Raw genomic sequence first — 16,440 nt, 5'->3', positions numbered from 1 at the left:
ACCTCCTTTTAACTTCAGTTTCCTTAACTATACAGTAACAATGGCATCTAACACATAAGATTGTTGTGAGAATCAAATGACATAATGTATGTAAATTGTCTTGCAGACCTTGAAGCGCTATGGAAATGTTATTATTGATATGATAAATGCTTTTATTATTATTAATAATATTGAAAGATTCATCACTTAGTATGTTGGCATCTCAGTAATATGTTTGGCTATGGCAGTAAATCAGATTTTTATAGGTAGATAAGACTTGACTTCACAATATACTTTAGAGTTTGAAATAAAAGCAGACAAATTATTTCATTGAATCAAAGGACTGTTTTAAATTACCTGATAGTCAATTGTCAAATTACTAGGCATTAAATAAAAAGGTATTTGTTAAGTACTGACTGTGTCCCATACACTATGCTAATCCCTGGATACACAAGGCAAAAACCGTCCCTGATCTTAAGGAGTTTATTCCAAAAACCTTTTCAAAAGGTCCAAAATTCCAAGTGATTACTTATCCTCATGCTCTGAGAGGAAATGAAAATCATGGTAGGATGCCAGTAGGTTATCTCTGAAAGGCACATCCACCTCCCACCTTGAGCATACTTTTATCTCTCTGCCCCTAACCGCCCCAGCTTTTCCCCATCTCCCTAGCTCTCCCTCTTCTACTTCTTTTCCCCATGTTCTCTCCTTATGTTGCACAGCCCTTCCTTCTTCTTTCTCTCCTACCCTACTCCTTGCCCCTAGCTTTGAATTTCTGTTTCTTTAGGTCCCAAACTCTTTAAATCTCCATAATATGGAATTGAAACATAGCTCTTTGTGCTAGTGTGTATAATGAAATTGACATATAAGTGTTATATATGTGCTATATCTAAATAGGCAGGAGGGACTAGATTTGTGATTTCTTCTGTCTAGGGCTCTCCCAGTTTGGGAAACTCCTTGTACCAAAGCACATTAGCCACTGTTCTGTAACTTATAGAGTTTCAGGGGCAGGGGGGACTGAGGAGTTCAGTGACTTTCTCAGTATCACACAGTCAATATGACTTAAAGGCAGGACTTGAACCCAGCTTATTTTGACTTTGAGAATGCAGTCACTTAGTCAATACATATTTATTAATTACTTATCATGTTCTAGGTACTATGTTAAGTCTGAGAATACAAACATAAGCAAAAAGAAATACAATCCCTGCCTAGAGAAATGGTGGGAGTCCCCTCTTTTGAGGTCTTCAAGCAGCAGTTATACACTACTAGTAGGGTATTTTATGATGAGAACACATTTTGTACATGGGTTGGACTAGATGGCTGTTGAGATCTTTCCCAACTCTTAAATTTTGTGATTGCAATTATGACAATATACATATATGATTTATTTGTTGAATGAGGGCTGTTTCTTGTTCCCAGTTTTTGAAAGCACTTTAAAAACTAAATTAAAAAAGGTTTTTTTGTGTGTGTGCATGTGTACATGTGTCCCCACACCCAATCCCTGATTTATTTTCCCCCAGAAGGTGAGTGGATCTTGGCAATTTTTTTTAACCTATTACTAAAATAAGAGTTGAGAAGGAAGAGAAGGTTTTTACTAGGGTTGGAGGTGGGAGCAGACAGAGAGAACAATAGACGAACTTGGTGTATTTTATGCTTTACTTGAAGATAGCCTTGATTATGAATGAGATATTATGTGATTCAGTAGAAAAAACAATGAATTTGCAGTGAGAGGACCTGAGTTCAAATCATGGTTTCCTCACTTGCTACCTACATGACCTTGGGCATGCTACTTGATCTCTTTATGCCTCAATTTTCTTATCTGTAAAATTAAGTGATTGGAACCTTAGGTTTTATGACCTCTAGGAACTTTCCAGTTCTAAGTTTATGAATGTGTGATAAACTTGGCTTACTTTACTTTTTACCTAAAGCTAGCCCTCATTTGGAGTGGGAAGAATCAGGAGTCTTTGTTTAAAATCCTAGCTTCAACACTTATTGTTTCTGTAACCTTAGGAAAATCACTTAACCTTTCTGAGGTTCAGTTTACTCATCCATAAAATGGGGGAAATCAAAACCATCTACAGTGTCCTTAACAAGTGGTCATCTGTCCTTTGCTTAAAGATCTGTACCACTCCTTCCTAAAGTAAGCCATTTAACTTTTGGATTGCTCTAATCATTAGAAAATGTTTCCTTATGTGCAGTTGAAGTCTACCTTTCTTTATTACTCCTAATTATGTCCTTTGAGCAAAATAAATTTAATCCTGTTTTTACTTAACAATCCTTTAACAACTTGAAAATAGCTATTATTTTCTTCTCCAGATTAACCATCCATATTTCCTTCAAATGATCCTCATATGACATTATCTTAATTACTGTCCTCTTCTTTAACCTCCTCTGGATTGTTTGTTCTTCGTTTTGAAAGAGGACCAGTGATATCACAAGAATGATGTTTATACTCTGGATACTCTGAAGCTTATTAATGTCCTTCCCAAAATGTGGTAACCAGATTTTCTAAAGTACAATATTTCAGAAATAGCCTTATCAGGGAGTAGGACAGGAGTTCCATCACTTCTCTAGTCCTAGAACATTATGCTTCTCTTAATCCAGCTTAAGATCTTAATAATTTTTTTGGTTGTTAGTCAATAAACATTCATTAAGGGTCTACTATGTTTCAGGCACTGTGACTATTGACTCATATTGAGCATACAGTCCACTAAAATTCCCTAGTCTTTTTCAGATGAACTGCTATCTATCCATACATCTTATACTTATAAAATTATTTTAGTGTGTTAGTAAGTTCCTTAGGAATAGGGGCATGCCTTTATTCCTTCTGACCCTGCCTGCTACCATTCTGGTGCAGGCCCTGATCGATTCACTCACAATAACCTACTGGTTGGGCTCCCGATTCTAGTTTCTCTTGTACTCAGCTGTCAAAGTAATATTCCTAAAATACTGATGTGACCATGTCACTTCCCCTATTCAGTAAACTTCACTGGCTTCTTATCACCACCAGGATCAAATATAAAATCCTCTGGCATTCAAAGCCCACCCAGTGAAGTTGGCCCCTTGATGTTACTAGCACAGGACATTCCATCTCTCTACTCTGGGTGTTTCACTTACTGTTTCTCATGCTTGTAATTGTCTCCTTCCTCATCTCTGCCTCCTGGCTTCTCTGGCTTCCTTCTTCCACCCATCTTCCACAAGAAACTTTTCCCATTTCCCCTTATTGCTAGTGCCATCCCTCCATTAGTTATCTCTAATTTATCCTGTAGATTTCTTATTTTTACACTGTTGTTTTCATATTGTCTTCTCCATTAGAATGTGGGGTCCTTTAATCTTTCTTTGTACCCTAGTGCTGAACACAATCATTCAGTCAATAAGCATTTATTAAGAATAAGTGGTTATTTATACTAAGACTTTTTTCTTTGTATCCTTTGAATCAAGCCCAGTATACTGGTAGGCATTTAATAAATGCTTGTTGACTGATTGCTTGATTTTTTTTTGAACCTACAGGTAAGATATTTATCCTTATCACTTCATCTTATTAGACTGGGCCCAGCATTTTTAGCATGTTTGAAACCTTTTAGGGTTGTGGTTTAGCCATCCTAAATATTAGTTATTCCTCCCAGCTTTGGGTTGTCTGAAAATCTAATGAATTTACCATTTGTACCTCAATGGATAAAAATGTTAAACAGTACAGGGTCAAGGAAAGACTCTCTCTCCTTTCCTCTTCCACCCTCTACCCCTCCCTCCTATTTTCCTACCTAACCAAGTTGTTACGAAGGAAGTACCTTGTAAATCTTAATGGGAGTTTTTGGTAGATGACTAAGGAAAACATAGATGACTCCTACAGAGTTCTCTTCTCAAAATTCTTTTTTCACTTTTACAGGCTGATTTGCTCCTCCTGTCAAGCAGTGAACCACATGGTCTCTGCTATATTGAAACTGCTGAACTTGATGGGTAAGTCGATATTAAAATGAGAACAGATTTGTCATAAAATTTGTTAAAGTGTAATGACTATGCAAACACATCTTATCTTAGACCGTATTCCCTTTATACAACATTTTTTTCCTGATAAATGTTAAATCTGCAAATTCTAAAACAAATTTGAAAGGTAATCTTCAATGTCAATGCCATCTTTGAAGATATTTTGCAAATTGTTTTGCATTTTCTCTACTTCTGTTTCTGTTAGGAACTTTTTGGCATGCTTACATTGACTTTCTTAATCTAAGATTCTGTACAGTAATTACTAAATTATCTTCCCTCATTCCAAAAGCAACTTTTCAGGGGTGAGAGGAATTCTGGAGGGGATAGAGAAGTGTTTGAATTAATTTCCATTCTGTCACTTATTTCTGCAAAACTTTGGGTGTCATTGTTATTTATAGAGAACTTCACAGATTAAAGTCACTAAAAATTATGAGGATTAAGATCCAGATTTCATGATAATTGTAGCCTAACAATAGTCCCTGCCTCCATTTTAAAGTTAAAATATCAGGTGAAATAAGAGGATTATTATTTTTATAAATTTTATAAATCACAATAGTGACCTAAAGAAGACAGTTCTTTTTTCAGTGATATTATTCACATATAGTTAATTGCTATAAAATTATTATTTAACTTAGTTGCTGCACAAATGGTATGCATCTATCTATCGCTCTATATAGACAGCTGCAATGTAATACTGAATTTGGGAAGCAGCTTTATGGATTGTAATGTATTATATCAAGCTTTAATTGTATACAGCTATTCTGTTTCAGAGAGTGTAATTTGTCCTACAGTAGATCCAAATCCATTCAATGCTAAGGAATTTTAAAAACATGATTGTTTTAAAGGTAATAACTCTTGGTAAACACAAATATTTAAATCTACACAAACAAAATTGATTATACGTTAAATCACAAACTTCCTGTATTTACACTGCTTGTGTCTCAGACACTTCCTAGTTGTGTGACCTTGAGCAAGGTCACTTAATGTCTGCCTCAATTTCTTCATCTGTAAAAATGGAGATAATAATAGCACCTATTTCCCAGGATTATTGAATCAAAAGAGGTAACATTTATAAAGCATCTTGTAAACTTTAAAACGATAAATAAAAACTAGCTATTATTGTCATTTTTGTTATTATTTGAAAGATGTAAATTAGCTTTACTAAGGTAATGATAAAATCATCCTATTTGCTCCCATGTCCCCTTCTGAACTTTATTTTCACCCTTTTCTGCATTATTTTCCCATATACTGTCATTGTTATTGATATAGTTGTACTTAGTGTATATATATATTTTTGGTTCTTTCTTCACTCTGCATCACTTCATATATAGATCTTACCATATTTGTATTCATCATATTTATTTTTTCTTATGGTGAAATATGCCATTACACTTGTGTAATGTTCATTCATTCACAAATTATGGGACCCATGGGCTGTTTCCAATTTTTTTTGCTGTTAAGAATAATGTTTCTAGGAATATTTTTCTATAAAAAGATCTGAGTCTAATGTCAACCACATTATTAGGTATCAGTTCAATGGCAGGACCACTGGGTCAAGGGGTATGAACAATTTTGCATCTCTTATAGAATCAGTATTCCTTTTAAAAAGATTTTACTAGCTCTATCATCAGTAATATAATAGTATGCTTGTTTTCTCCAGTCCTACTACCAATTATTTTAATTTTTATTTATTTCTGTGAACTTAAATTAGTTTAAGGAGGATTATTGGAGATTATCATCTTATTAGAGAATTTGAACTTTTCATGTTTTATAGATAATTATTATTTCTTCTTTTGAGCATTGACTATTAGATTCTTTGTAATGAAAGATCTACTGGGATCTATTACCCCACAAGCAAATGATTTTATCTGTGGGGTATTCAATCCCAGTTTTATAAATATGTCAATTCCTTATAGATTCTGAAGGTCAGACTTTTATTTGAAAGGCTTGTCACAAAGGCTCCCCACCCTCATTTTTCTTTCTTTTTTATCTTGTAAACATTGCTTTTTTGCAGATAAAAATCTCTGTTAATCTTATTAAATTAATCGTTTTGTCTCAGAATTTTCATCAGTTTCTTGAATAACTAAACATTTTTGTCTTCCATTTTGTGATTTTATACCTACCTCACAAGATTGTTGTGAGGATCAAGTGATATGTTTATAAAAAAGTGCTTAGGATAGTTCATGGGCATATATTGTTGTTTTCTAGTGGTTTCTGTTGTGTTTGACTCTTTGTGACCCCACTTTGGATTTTCTTGGCAGAGATACTAGAGAGGTTTGCTATTCCTTTCTCCAGCTCATTTGGCAGATAAGAAAACTGAGGAAAAGTGACGTGACTTGTCCACAGTCACAGAGCTAGTTAGTGTCTGAGGTCAGATTGGAACTCAGGAAGATAAGTCTTCCTGAATCTAAGCTTGGTACTCTATCCATTGTGCCACCTTACTGCCCCTCTGTGGCACATACTGACTCTATACAAATATTAATTATCTTCCCTTCCCTACCTTGTAATTCTTTATGGCTTTAAAAATATTCAGGTCATTGATCCATTCAGAATTTATTATGGTTTATAAAGTGAGATATGGGCTTGATGTCATTTATGGAGTATTGTTGCATCTTTGCCCTGTTGGCCTAGATAGACCTTATGTGACAACTTGGTTTTTGAACAGGTAGAATGATGTCTTGACATATTCCTTCACTGTTTTGAATGGAGTCTTAGCTATTAGTATGGGAAGGACTCAAGTGAGATTTCTAAAAATGGTAATTAAGAGTACATAGCTAATAACTTTCTAAAATATTGAGATTATGCTCATGGTAGTTGAGATTATGGTCCCCACCTGAAATCCATATCGCTCCTTTCTTCCTGATTGTTTTTATGAAGTATTTTGTGTGCGTCTCATTTGGTTAAGTCACTTGAAGTATCCTGGAAGTACCCTGACTAAAGAACTAGTGTCCTGATCAAATGTATGACATTGGGCCTTTTCTCCCTTCCTATGGTAACCAATCCTGATGGGGGACAGCATGCTGGGAATTATTCAGATAGGTAGAAAAATATTTAATATCTTTTAGCTTCTAGCTGTTGTTGAAGTCCAACAGAAGTCCGGGATATCTGAGCTTATTTGTACATAACTTTCTGTTCCCATTATCAATAAGTTTCCTAATAAATCCACACTAGACTTTAATAAAACAAAACAAATCAAGTCTAGAAGTATTAGGAATGACTGTATACCCTGTTTGGTTTAGTATTATAAGGGAACATGAGTGAAATTCAACTCCTGCTAGCTGGCCATGGCAGAGTATATAGAGTGCTGGGTCAGGAAGCAGGAAGACCTGAGTTCAAATTTGACCTCAGATACTTACTAGCTATATGACTCTGGGCAAGTCACTTAACCTCTGCTTGCCTCAGTTTCCTCAACTGTAAAATGAAGATATTAATAGCATCTACCTCCCAGGATTGTTTTGAGGATCAAATGAGATAATGTTTGTAAAGTTCTTGGCACAGTTCCTGGCACATAGTAGGTGTTGGACTTGACTGAAACGACTGAACAATAACAAAAGTTATCAAAATCTTAAGAAAACAAGTTCAGAGACTCCCGTTGAGGAACCCCTTCTTTATGGGTTAATTAAAAACATTATAGATCTGAAGCTATAAGGGAATTCAAGAATTCATCACATCCAAACCATCATTTTACAGATGAATAGACTGAGGTCCAAGAAGGTTAAACCCAAGGTCACATAAATGGAACACATCATAGGTGGGGTTCAATTCTCTTCTCTTATGGACTTTCCCAGGATATTTCAATCCAGAGAAATCAGTGTCTCTTATGAACCTATTCTTGTTGTTCAGGTGTTTTTCAGTTCAGCTCTTTGTGACCCCATTTGGGGTTTTTTTTGGCAGAGATACTGGAGCAGTTTGGCATTTCCTTCTCCACTTTGCTTTATAGATGAGGGAACTGAGGCAAACAGGGTTAAGTGACTTGTCCAGGGTCACAAAGCTAGGAAGTATCTAAGGCCAGATTTGCGCTCATGAAGATGAGTCTTCCTGACTCTAGGTCTGGCACTCTATCCACTGTGCTATCTAGCTGCCCATCTCTGTACATTATAAGATGAACCTATAAAGATGTGATTATAATTTGATGAGACATTTTAAAATACCAGAACTTTATATAGCTAAGTGCTTGTTGTCCTTCAGAGAAATTATCTTTATGGGTGTGTGTGTGTATGTGTGTGTGTGTGACAGAAGTATGTATTTATTCTTTCAGTGTTGCTACACTCAAATGGTACTTACTCTCTACACTAGTATATGATTGCAATCCAATAATCTTTTATGGGGGAGAGGGTTGGACTAGATAACCTCCAAGGTGAAAGTGTGGGGTAGTGGAAAAACATTGGATTGGAGTCAGAGAATCTGGTTTTAAATCCCAGATTAGTTACTTAAAAAATTTATTTTTGTTGGTTTTGTTAAATATTTCCCAATTTCATTAAAAATTTTAACACAAATCTTAAAACATTTTGAATTTCAAATTTTCTCCTTTCTTCCATGCTGTCCCCTACCCCTTGACAAAGCAAGCAGTATGATATTGATTATGTGTGTGAAATCATGAAAAGCTTATTTCCATATTGTGTTTATCTTTTGTTCTAGGAGAGCACCATGACATCAGGGAGATGATGGAATAACTTGTAGTTGACTTTGATTTGAGTGAGTGAGGGCTATGCAAGGTCACCAGCCTCACTTTCTCCTACAGAGCCATCTGGTTCCAGTGGTCAGATATTTATCAGGAAGACTGCAGATGGACAGGGATACAATGGGAGACCCTGGCCCTTTTAGTCTAAGGTCTTTTCACGTTCTCAGTTTGAGTGAGGTAATACCTAGTCAGTGAACAGGCCTCTTTAAGAAGTGAGTCAAAGGGGGAGGCTAGGTGGCACAGTGAATAGAGTAAGTACCAGCCCTGGAATCAGGAGGACCTGAGTTCGGTTCTGGTCTCAGACACTTAACACAAAAACTAGCCATGTGACCTTGGGCAAGTCACTTAACCCCAATTGCCCTCCAAAATGCAAAAAAAAAGAGAAGTGAGTCAAAGGATGGCTCCTTAAAAAAAATCAAACTGGGAGGGGGAGACCCTCAGGGTTGTTGGCCAAAAGAAAAACAGTTGCTATTTTCATTCACTCTAAGCCAAGGGGCCCCAAAAATATCCTGTTAGTGGTGCTTGGACAGGGACCTATTGTTGTCCAATTGATGAGCTCCAGAGTGAATATTTCCATATTATCTATGTTGCAAAAGCACACACACACACACACACACACACACACACACACACACACACAGAAATAAGAAAAGTAAAGGACATGAAAAAGTATGCTTCAGTCTGTACTCAGAGTTCATCAGTTCTCTTTTTGAAGGTAGATAATATTTTTTATCATGGGTCTTTTGGAATTGTCTTGAATCATTGTCTTAGATCGTTGTCTTCATCAGAGAAGTTAAGTCTTTCACAATTAATCATTTTTACAATGTTGCTGTTACTGTGTACTCTCTTGGTTCTATTTACTTTACTTTGCATCAGTTCATAGAAGACTTCCCAGGTTTTTCTGAAACCATCCTGCTCATTTCTTATCAACTTAGTTACTTTTATTGTCTGCATGAACTTGTGCAAGGAACTTATCCTGTCTATTCAGTTTTTTCTTCTGTAAAATGAGAGATTTGGGCTTGATGATATCTAAGGTTCCCTCTAACTCTAAATCTTATGATCTATCTAGCTAATCTTACGTTGATTATTTCCAACTTATCCTGTATAAAGCTTGTTTGAACTTAGTCCTTTTTGCATGTCATCTCCCTCATTAGGAAGTTATCTTCTTAAGGGCAAGGAATTGTTTTTTACCTTTCTTTTTTTCTCCAGCTCTTACCACAGTGCCTGACATATAAGCACTTAAGAAATATATGTTGATCATTTCTCTATGATTCCACAGTTTCATATTTAGTTCCATACTTCCTTGTGATATCTTTTTAATTGTTATGAAACTCAGTAGACATATTTTTCCCTATCTAGATTGTAAACTCCTTGAGAGAAACGTGATACTCTAAATGATAGATATTTTTTGTCATCAAGATTGAGAAGATAGTCTACTTAAATTCATCTGTTTATTCAGTGCCATAACAATAAAAAAATTACTTTATATAAAAAATTTTTATCAAATATATTTATATATAAATATATTTATATATATTTATATCAAAAATTACTTTGTATCAAAAAATTACTTTATAGAGCTAGAAAAAAATAATAAAATTCATCTGGAAGAAAAAAGCTCAAGGATATCAAGGGAATCAATAAAAAAATGTGAAAAAAGGTAGTCTAACCAGATCTCAAACTGTATTATAAAGTAATTTATCAAAACAATCTGGTACTGGCTAAAAAAATACAGTGGTGAATCTGTGGAATAGATTAGATATAAATTACATTATAGTAAATGACCATAGTAATCTAGTATATGATAAACCCAAAGATCCAAGCTTTTTTTTTAGTTTATTTTTTATTTTTTTAAATCTAGCTTCCTTTTTATTTTGACAAGTCTATACATTTGCAAAATATGTTAATAAAATCATAACAGCTTAGAGCCTGCATATTCGAAAAGGTTCCCTAATTATTCTGGACTGAAGTCTAGCCCTCTGTCCTTGTTAATTTTTGTGTATTCAATCTTATCACTGGCATCCCCCATTTCCCTTTTCCTGACATATACATGAAGTACAAAACATTCATGGTCAATCACAGATTTTATGGGAAGCAAAATCAGGATAAAGAAACAAGTTAAAGGAATGGCATGAGACAAAAAGGCATATGAGAGCACCAATTAACAAACAGGCAAAATGGGTGGATTTCAGGAAACCAAAACTTTTTGGAACTTTCCTTGGTTCTTTTTTTTTTTTTTATCAAATGCTTTATTAACTAATAGTTTACATCATTCATTTCCACAAGATTTTGAGTTACAAATTTTCTCCCCGTTTTTCCCCTACCCACCACCCCAAAATAGTGATCACATTGGATATCCCCTCCTCCAATCTGCTCTCTCCCATATCTTTTCCCATGCCCCCTCCGACTTTCCAGTAGGACACGGTGGATCTCTATGCCCCAGTGCCTGTATACCTTATTTCCCAGTTACATGTAAAATAATATTAATAATATTATATATATTTTAAACATTTGATTTTAAAACATCGAATTCCAAATTCATTCCCTTCCTCCTTTGTCACCCACCCTTACTGAGAAGATAAGCAATTCAATATAGGTTGCACATGTGTAGCTATGCAAAACATTTCCATAGTGGATATATTGTGAATGACTGACTATATTTCCCTCCCTGCTATCCCACCTCCCACTTATTCTATTCTCTACCTTGATCCTGTCCCTTTTCAAAAGTGGGTGCTTCCAACTTCCCTCCCCACCAGCCTGCCCTGCCTTCCATCATCTCCCCTCTCATCCCCTTCCCCCCTACTCTCCTGTAGGGTGAGATACCATATTTATTGTGTATGTCATTCCCTCCCTAAGCCAAATTCAATGAGAATAAGGTTGACCCATTCCCTTTTGCCTTCCTGTTCTTCCCCTCCATTGTAACCATTTCCCCTTGCATCTTCTGTATGAGATAGTCTACCCCATTCTGTCTCTCCCCATCTCCTCTCATTATATTCCTTTCTCACCTCTTAATTTCACCTTCTAAGTATCATTCCTTCCTATTCAATTTGTCCTGTGCCTGCTGTCTATGTATATCTGTACACATATATACACACACTCGCATATGTACTCATATGCCCATATACCCTCCTATATAGACATATAAATTTGTATTCCCTTCAACTATTCTCATACTGAGAAAAGTTTCATAAGTTACACTTATTGTTTTTTGATGTAGGAATGTAAATAGTTCAACTTTGATAAGCTCCTTATGATTTCTTTTCCCTGTTTACCTTCTCATGCTTCTTGTATCTGAATGTCAAATTTTTCTATTCAACTCTGGTTTTTTCATCAAGAATGCTTTAAAGTCCTCTATTCCACTGAATGACCATATTTTCCCCTGAAACATGATACTCTGTTTTGCTGGGTAGGTAATTCTTGGTTTTAATCCCAGCTCCTTTGACTTCCAGAATATCATATTCCAGGCCCTTTGATCCCTCAGTATATAAGCTGCCAGATCCTGGGTTATCCTGATTGTGTTTCCACAATATTCAAATTGTTCTTCCTGGCTGTTTGTAATATTTTCTCTTTGATCTGGGAACTCCGGAACCTGGCTAAAATATTCCTAGGAGTTTCCTTTTTGGGATCTTTTTCAGGAGCTAATCAGTGGATTCTTTCAACTTCTATTTTGTCCTCTGGTTCTAAAACATCAGGGCAGTTTTCCTTGAGAATTTATTGAAGGATGATTTCTAGGTTCTTTTTTTGATCATGGCTTTCATGTAGTCCAATAATCTTAAAATTATCTCTCCTGGATCTATTTTCCAGGTCAGTGGTTTTCCCAATGAGATATTTCACATTGCCTTCTACTTTTTCATTTGTTTGGATCTGTTTAACATCATCTTGATTTCTCATAAAGTCATTAGCTTCCATTTGCTCCAGTATAATTCTGAAGCAATGATTCTCTTCAGTGAGCTTTTGAGATTCTTTTTCCATCTGGCAAATTTGACTTTTTAAGGCATTCTTATCCTCATTGCCTTTTTGAGCCTCTTTTGCCATTTGAGTTAGTCTATTTTTTAAGGTGTTATTTTCTTCAGTCAGGTTGTTGACTCTCATCTCATAATTTTCTTGCATCATTTTCATTTCTCTTCCCAATTTTTCCTCCACTTTTCTTATTTGGTTTTCAAAATTCTTCTTAGGTCCTCTATGGCCTGTAACCAGCTCATATTTTTCTTGGAAACTTCTGGTGTAGGAGTTCTGACTTTGCTGTCTTCCTCCTTTTCCTCCTTTTTGTCCCCAAAATAGGAGTCTAAAGTTGGTTTGCTCTGCTTGCTCTTTTTCCCTTATTTGCTCATGTTGCCACTCAATTACTTGACTTTTGAGCTTTTTGCCACAGTAGGCCTCTGCTACCAGATGGGAGCTTTGTCCCAAACACTGGGGTTTTCTCAGCTGCTAAAGGTATTAGTTGGGTGCCCTCTCTGAAGCCTCCACATACTCTGGTAAGCTGGTCACACAACCCAGGACCTCCACCCTAGACTCCAGTCCAGATCCAAGCAGGTTAAAGCAAGAGTGATTACCTCTCAGATTGGTTGCTTGGTCCCCTAGTGATTACCTCTCAGATTGGTTGCTTGGTACCCCTACAATCTGCAGGCCAAGAGCTGAAGCTGCCATGTGGTGGCAGCTGCACATGTCTCAGTGGCTTCTCCCTCCAGGGGATAAAGGCTGAACTACACTCCTAAACTACCAGATCCGAAAGACCACACTGCACTGACCTCTCACTTTGTCCTTAGCATCTATGTGTTGATAATTCTGGAAACAGCCACAGCTGCTGGTGATCTGAAGTTCTTCCAGCTGGGGGCTGGCTGTGGCTGCCCTGAGGATAAAATCTCAGGCTCAAACCGGGCTGGGCTTGGCATCCAGAGTGCTGCCCTGGCTGCTTCCTGCTGGCCTACCAGACTGTCCTCAGCGGGAGGTCAGCTTCTCTGTGTCATTTTGTGGGTTCTGTAGCTCCGAGATCCAAGCTTTTAGAACAAAAGCTCACTATCTGACAAAAACTGCTGGGAAAACTGGAAAACATTATGACAGAAACTAGACAGACCAATATATCATACTGTGCACACCCTTTGATCCAGCAAAAGACATCCACAAAAAGGAAAAAGGACCTATGTGTACAAAAATCTTTATGGCTACTCTTTTTGTGGTGGATAAGAATTGGAAATCAAAGGGATGTCAGATGTTTGGGGAATGACTGAACAAATTGTAGTATATGATTGTAATGGAACTTTGTGCTACAAGAAATGACAAGCAGGATGATTTCAGAAAAACCTGGAAAGACTTACATGAACTGATGCATAGTGAAGTGAACAGAAACAGGAGAACATTGTAGATATTAACAGCAATGTTGTTTGATGAAGAATTGTGAATGACTTAGCTATTCTCAGAAATACAATGATCTAAAACAATCCCAAAGGATTAACGATGAAGCATACTATCCATCTCCAGAGAAAGTACTGATATTGATTGAATACAGACTGAAGCACACTATTTTTCACTTTCTTTCTTTCATTTTTTTCTTTTATTCGAGTAGTCTTGTACAAAATTGCTAATATGGGAATGTTTTACATAATTGCACATGTTTAGCCTATATCTGATTGCTTACCATTTCAGGGAAGTGGTATGAGGAGGGATAGAATTTGGAACTCAAAACTCTAAATAAAAATGTTAAAAATTGGGAAAAAGAGATTGAGGAGATAGTTCTTATGCCTTATGATGATTATGACCTTCTTGAGAAGTTGCATAAATCAATTCATTTTTAAAACTTACTATCAAATTTTGCAAATTTTCTAATTTCCAAATGCACGGTGGGCATTTAAATCTACTTCATCTAGGCAAGATTGTGCAGATACTACACAAATGACTTCTCATTCTTATTTGTGAGATCTTCAGAGGCTGGACATGGACATTAGCTGCTGTATTGCTCCCTGCAGAGATTTAGATAATTGATTTTGAGCAGGAGACAAACCTAAATACACTTTGCATCTTCCAAATTACCTAAGACAATGATAGGTATAGGGAATAGTGGATAGACATTCAGTGCTAGCTAGAGTCAGGAAAACCTGCTGCTTTAGGCCTGCCTCTGACCTGTGCTGGCTGTGAAACTCTGGGCAAGTCACTTTGCCCTCTTTTATACCAAGAAATTCTCTAAGACTATAAATTAAAGAACCAATTTGTTTCTTTTGAAGAAGCCTTTACCCATCTGCACTGATAGGGGAATTCTCTACCTGTAAAATCACAGCTCCTTCCCCTTCCTCCATTGTTACACATGCAGTAGGTATTCAGTAAACGAAGGAATGTGCCAAATGTTCTACTAAACAGTTTGTTGGTTTAGTAAATGGAGAATAAGTGCTATTAAATGCCTCTGTTGGAGATATTCTCCAAGAAAAGTGCTCAAGTTAGGGCAGAGGACTTCATTTAGACCTAGAGAGAACTTTCTGATGGCAAGGATCATTAAACACAATATGCTGGCAAAAATTGTGGAATCTTCATCACTGAAGATCTCAGGAATAGAGTAGAAAGCCATCTGTAGAGTGTATGTGTGGTCCTATTTGGATAGAGAAGTCCATCAAGCTCTAAGATTCCAGAATTACATGATTCTTGTGTTGCTTTGCCAAGAAAAATAAACCTGTGTTCCTTTTCTCTGTTTAAATTTAAGCTACTGTGAAATTAGCCATGATCATGTTTTGAAAGGAAAACTACTACATAGATATCTGATTCTTTAGTGTGATGTTGACCTCATTTGGCTAGCAGTGGTGCTACCATTCCTATTGTATTTTGTAACTCATGCGTGATGTCTGAATAGGTCCGAATAAAACCATATTTATTTTGTCCTCTGTTCTTTCAAAGAGCAAAACAGATTACTGTGTTGTTATACAGATGTGCAGTTTATGAGATGCCAACTTTTAGGAACATTGGAAGCCCCTCCCACTTTTCTGAAATAGTGTGGAAATGGTAATGACATTCAAAGGGAGTTCCTTGAATTGAAGTGTTGGGTATTTCACGGGCTGTACTCGTTTGATTAGTTTATGTAAGATGCTGTGGACTGTTCCATATAAAAATTCGTGTCATTAATTTTCCAGGGAAACCAACCTAAAAGTCCGCCATGCATTACCAGTTACTTCAGAACTTGGAGCAGATATTAGCAGGCTTGCAAAATTTGATGGTAAGTAGTTAAAGTAAAATCATGATATGAAGCTGAAAGCATGAAAGTCTATGCGTGTTAGAGACTGAGTTCTCTTTTCATTTTTGAATTACAGTGTCTACCCATGGTTCTATCACATCATTAAGTCAATTTGACAAAACCAATTCAGCAAACATTTGTCAGACACTTATTCTATGCCAAATACTACACTAGGTGCTAAGTATATGAAGATGAAATAATACATAGTCTCTGCTCTCAAACTGGTGAAGGGCTATGACACAGTCATTAAGTGGTGCTTGTTCCTTCCTACAAATCTTTCCCCATACATGCCCTGTAATGTTTTCCACTTGCCAGATCCTAATCTCAGTGGGGTCCTATCAGTATTTGCGGAGAATAGAGGTACAAGCTTCACTATATTCTATAGTGTTTAGATTGGTCCATTCATTCATCAGACTATCTCTAAAACTCAAGTACTAATTTGTGAGGTCTTTAAGAGCAGGAATCAGGTCTCATTGACCTTCTTACCCTTTATTGTACCTAATACTTAGTAGGTGTTAAAAAAATATTGTTTGATTGACTTATCAACCTTTCCCTTCCTAGTTGTCTACCTGTAGTGACCCTACTT

At 36.3% G+C, this 16,440-nt stretch overlaps 1 protein-coding gene across 10 annotated transcripts in view; it reads left to right on the top strand.

Annotated features, from left to right (window-relative positions):
- Window positions 1-16,440, top strand: part of ATP8B4 (ATPase phospholipid transporting 8B4 (putative)) — a 346,626-nt gene that overhangs the window by 172,746 nt on the left and 157,440 nt on the right. For all 10 annotated transcript variants that reach the window (XM_069098021.1, XM_069098022.1, XM_069098023.1 and 7 more), the window contains 2 exons: window positions 3,863-3,933; window positions 15,754-15,836. In XM_069098021.1, coding sequence (XP_068954122.1) covers window positions 3,863-3,933; window positions 15,754-15,836 — 154 coding nt within the window. The remainder of the gene's footprint in view (window positions 1-3,862; window positions 3,934-15,753; window positions 15,837-16,440) is intronic.

Source organism: Petaurus breviceps, unplaced genomic scaffold, assembly GCF_028583685.1.
Source record: "Petaurus breviceps papuanus isolate PSGF00001 unplaced genomic scaffold, PetGlider_PUasm1.0 37, whole genome shotgun sequence".
In the NCBI taxonomy this organism is placed as follows: Eukaryota; Metazoa; Chordata; class Mammalia; order Diprotodontia; family Petauridae; genus Petaurus; species Petaurus breviceps.
The sequence above is the reverse complement of the archived record's forward strand: the minus strand, read 5'-3'. Positions and strand labels throughout refer to the sequence as shown.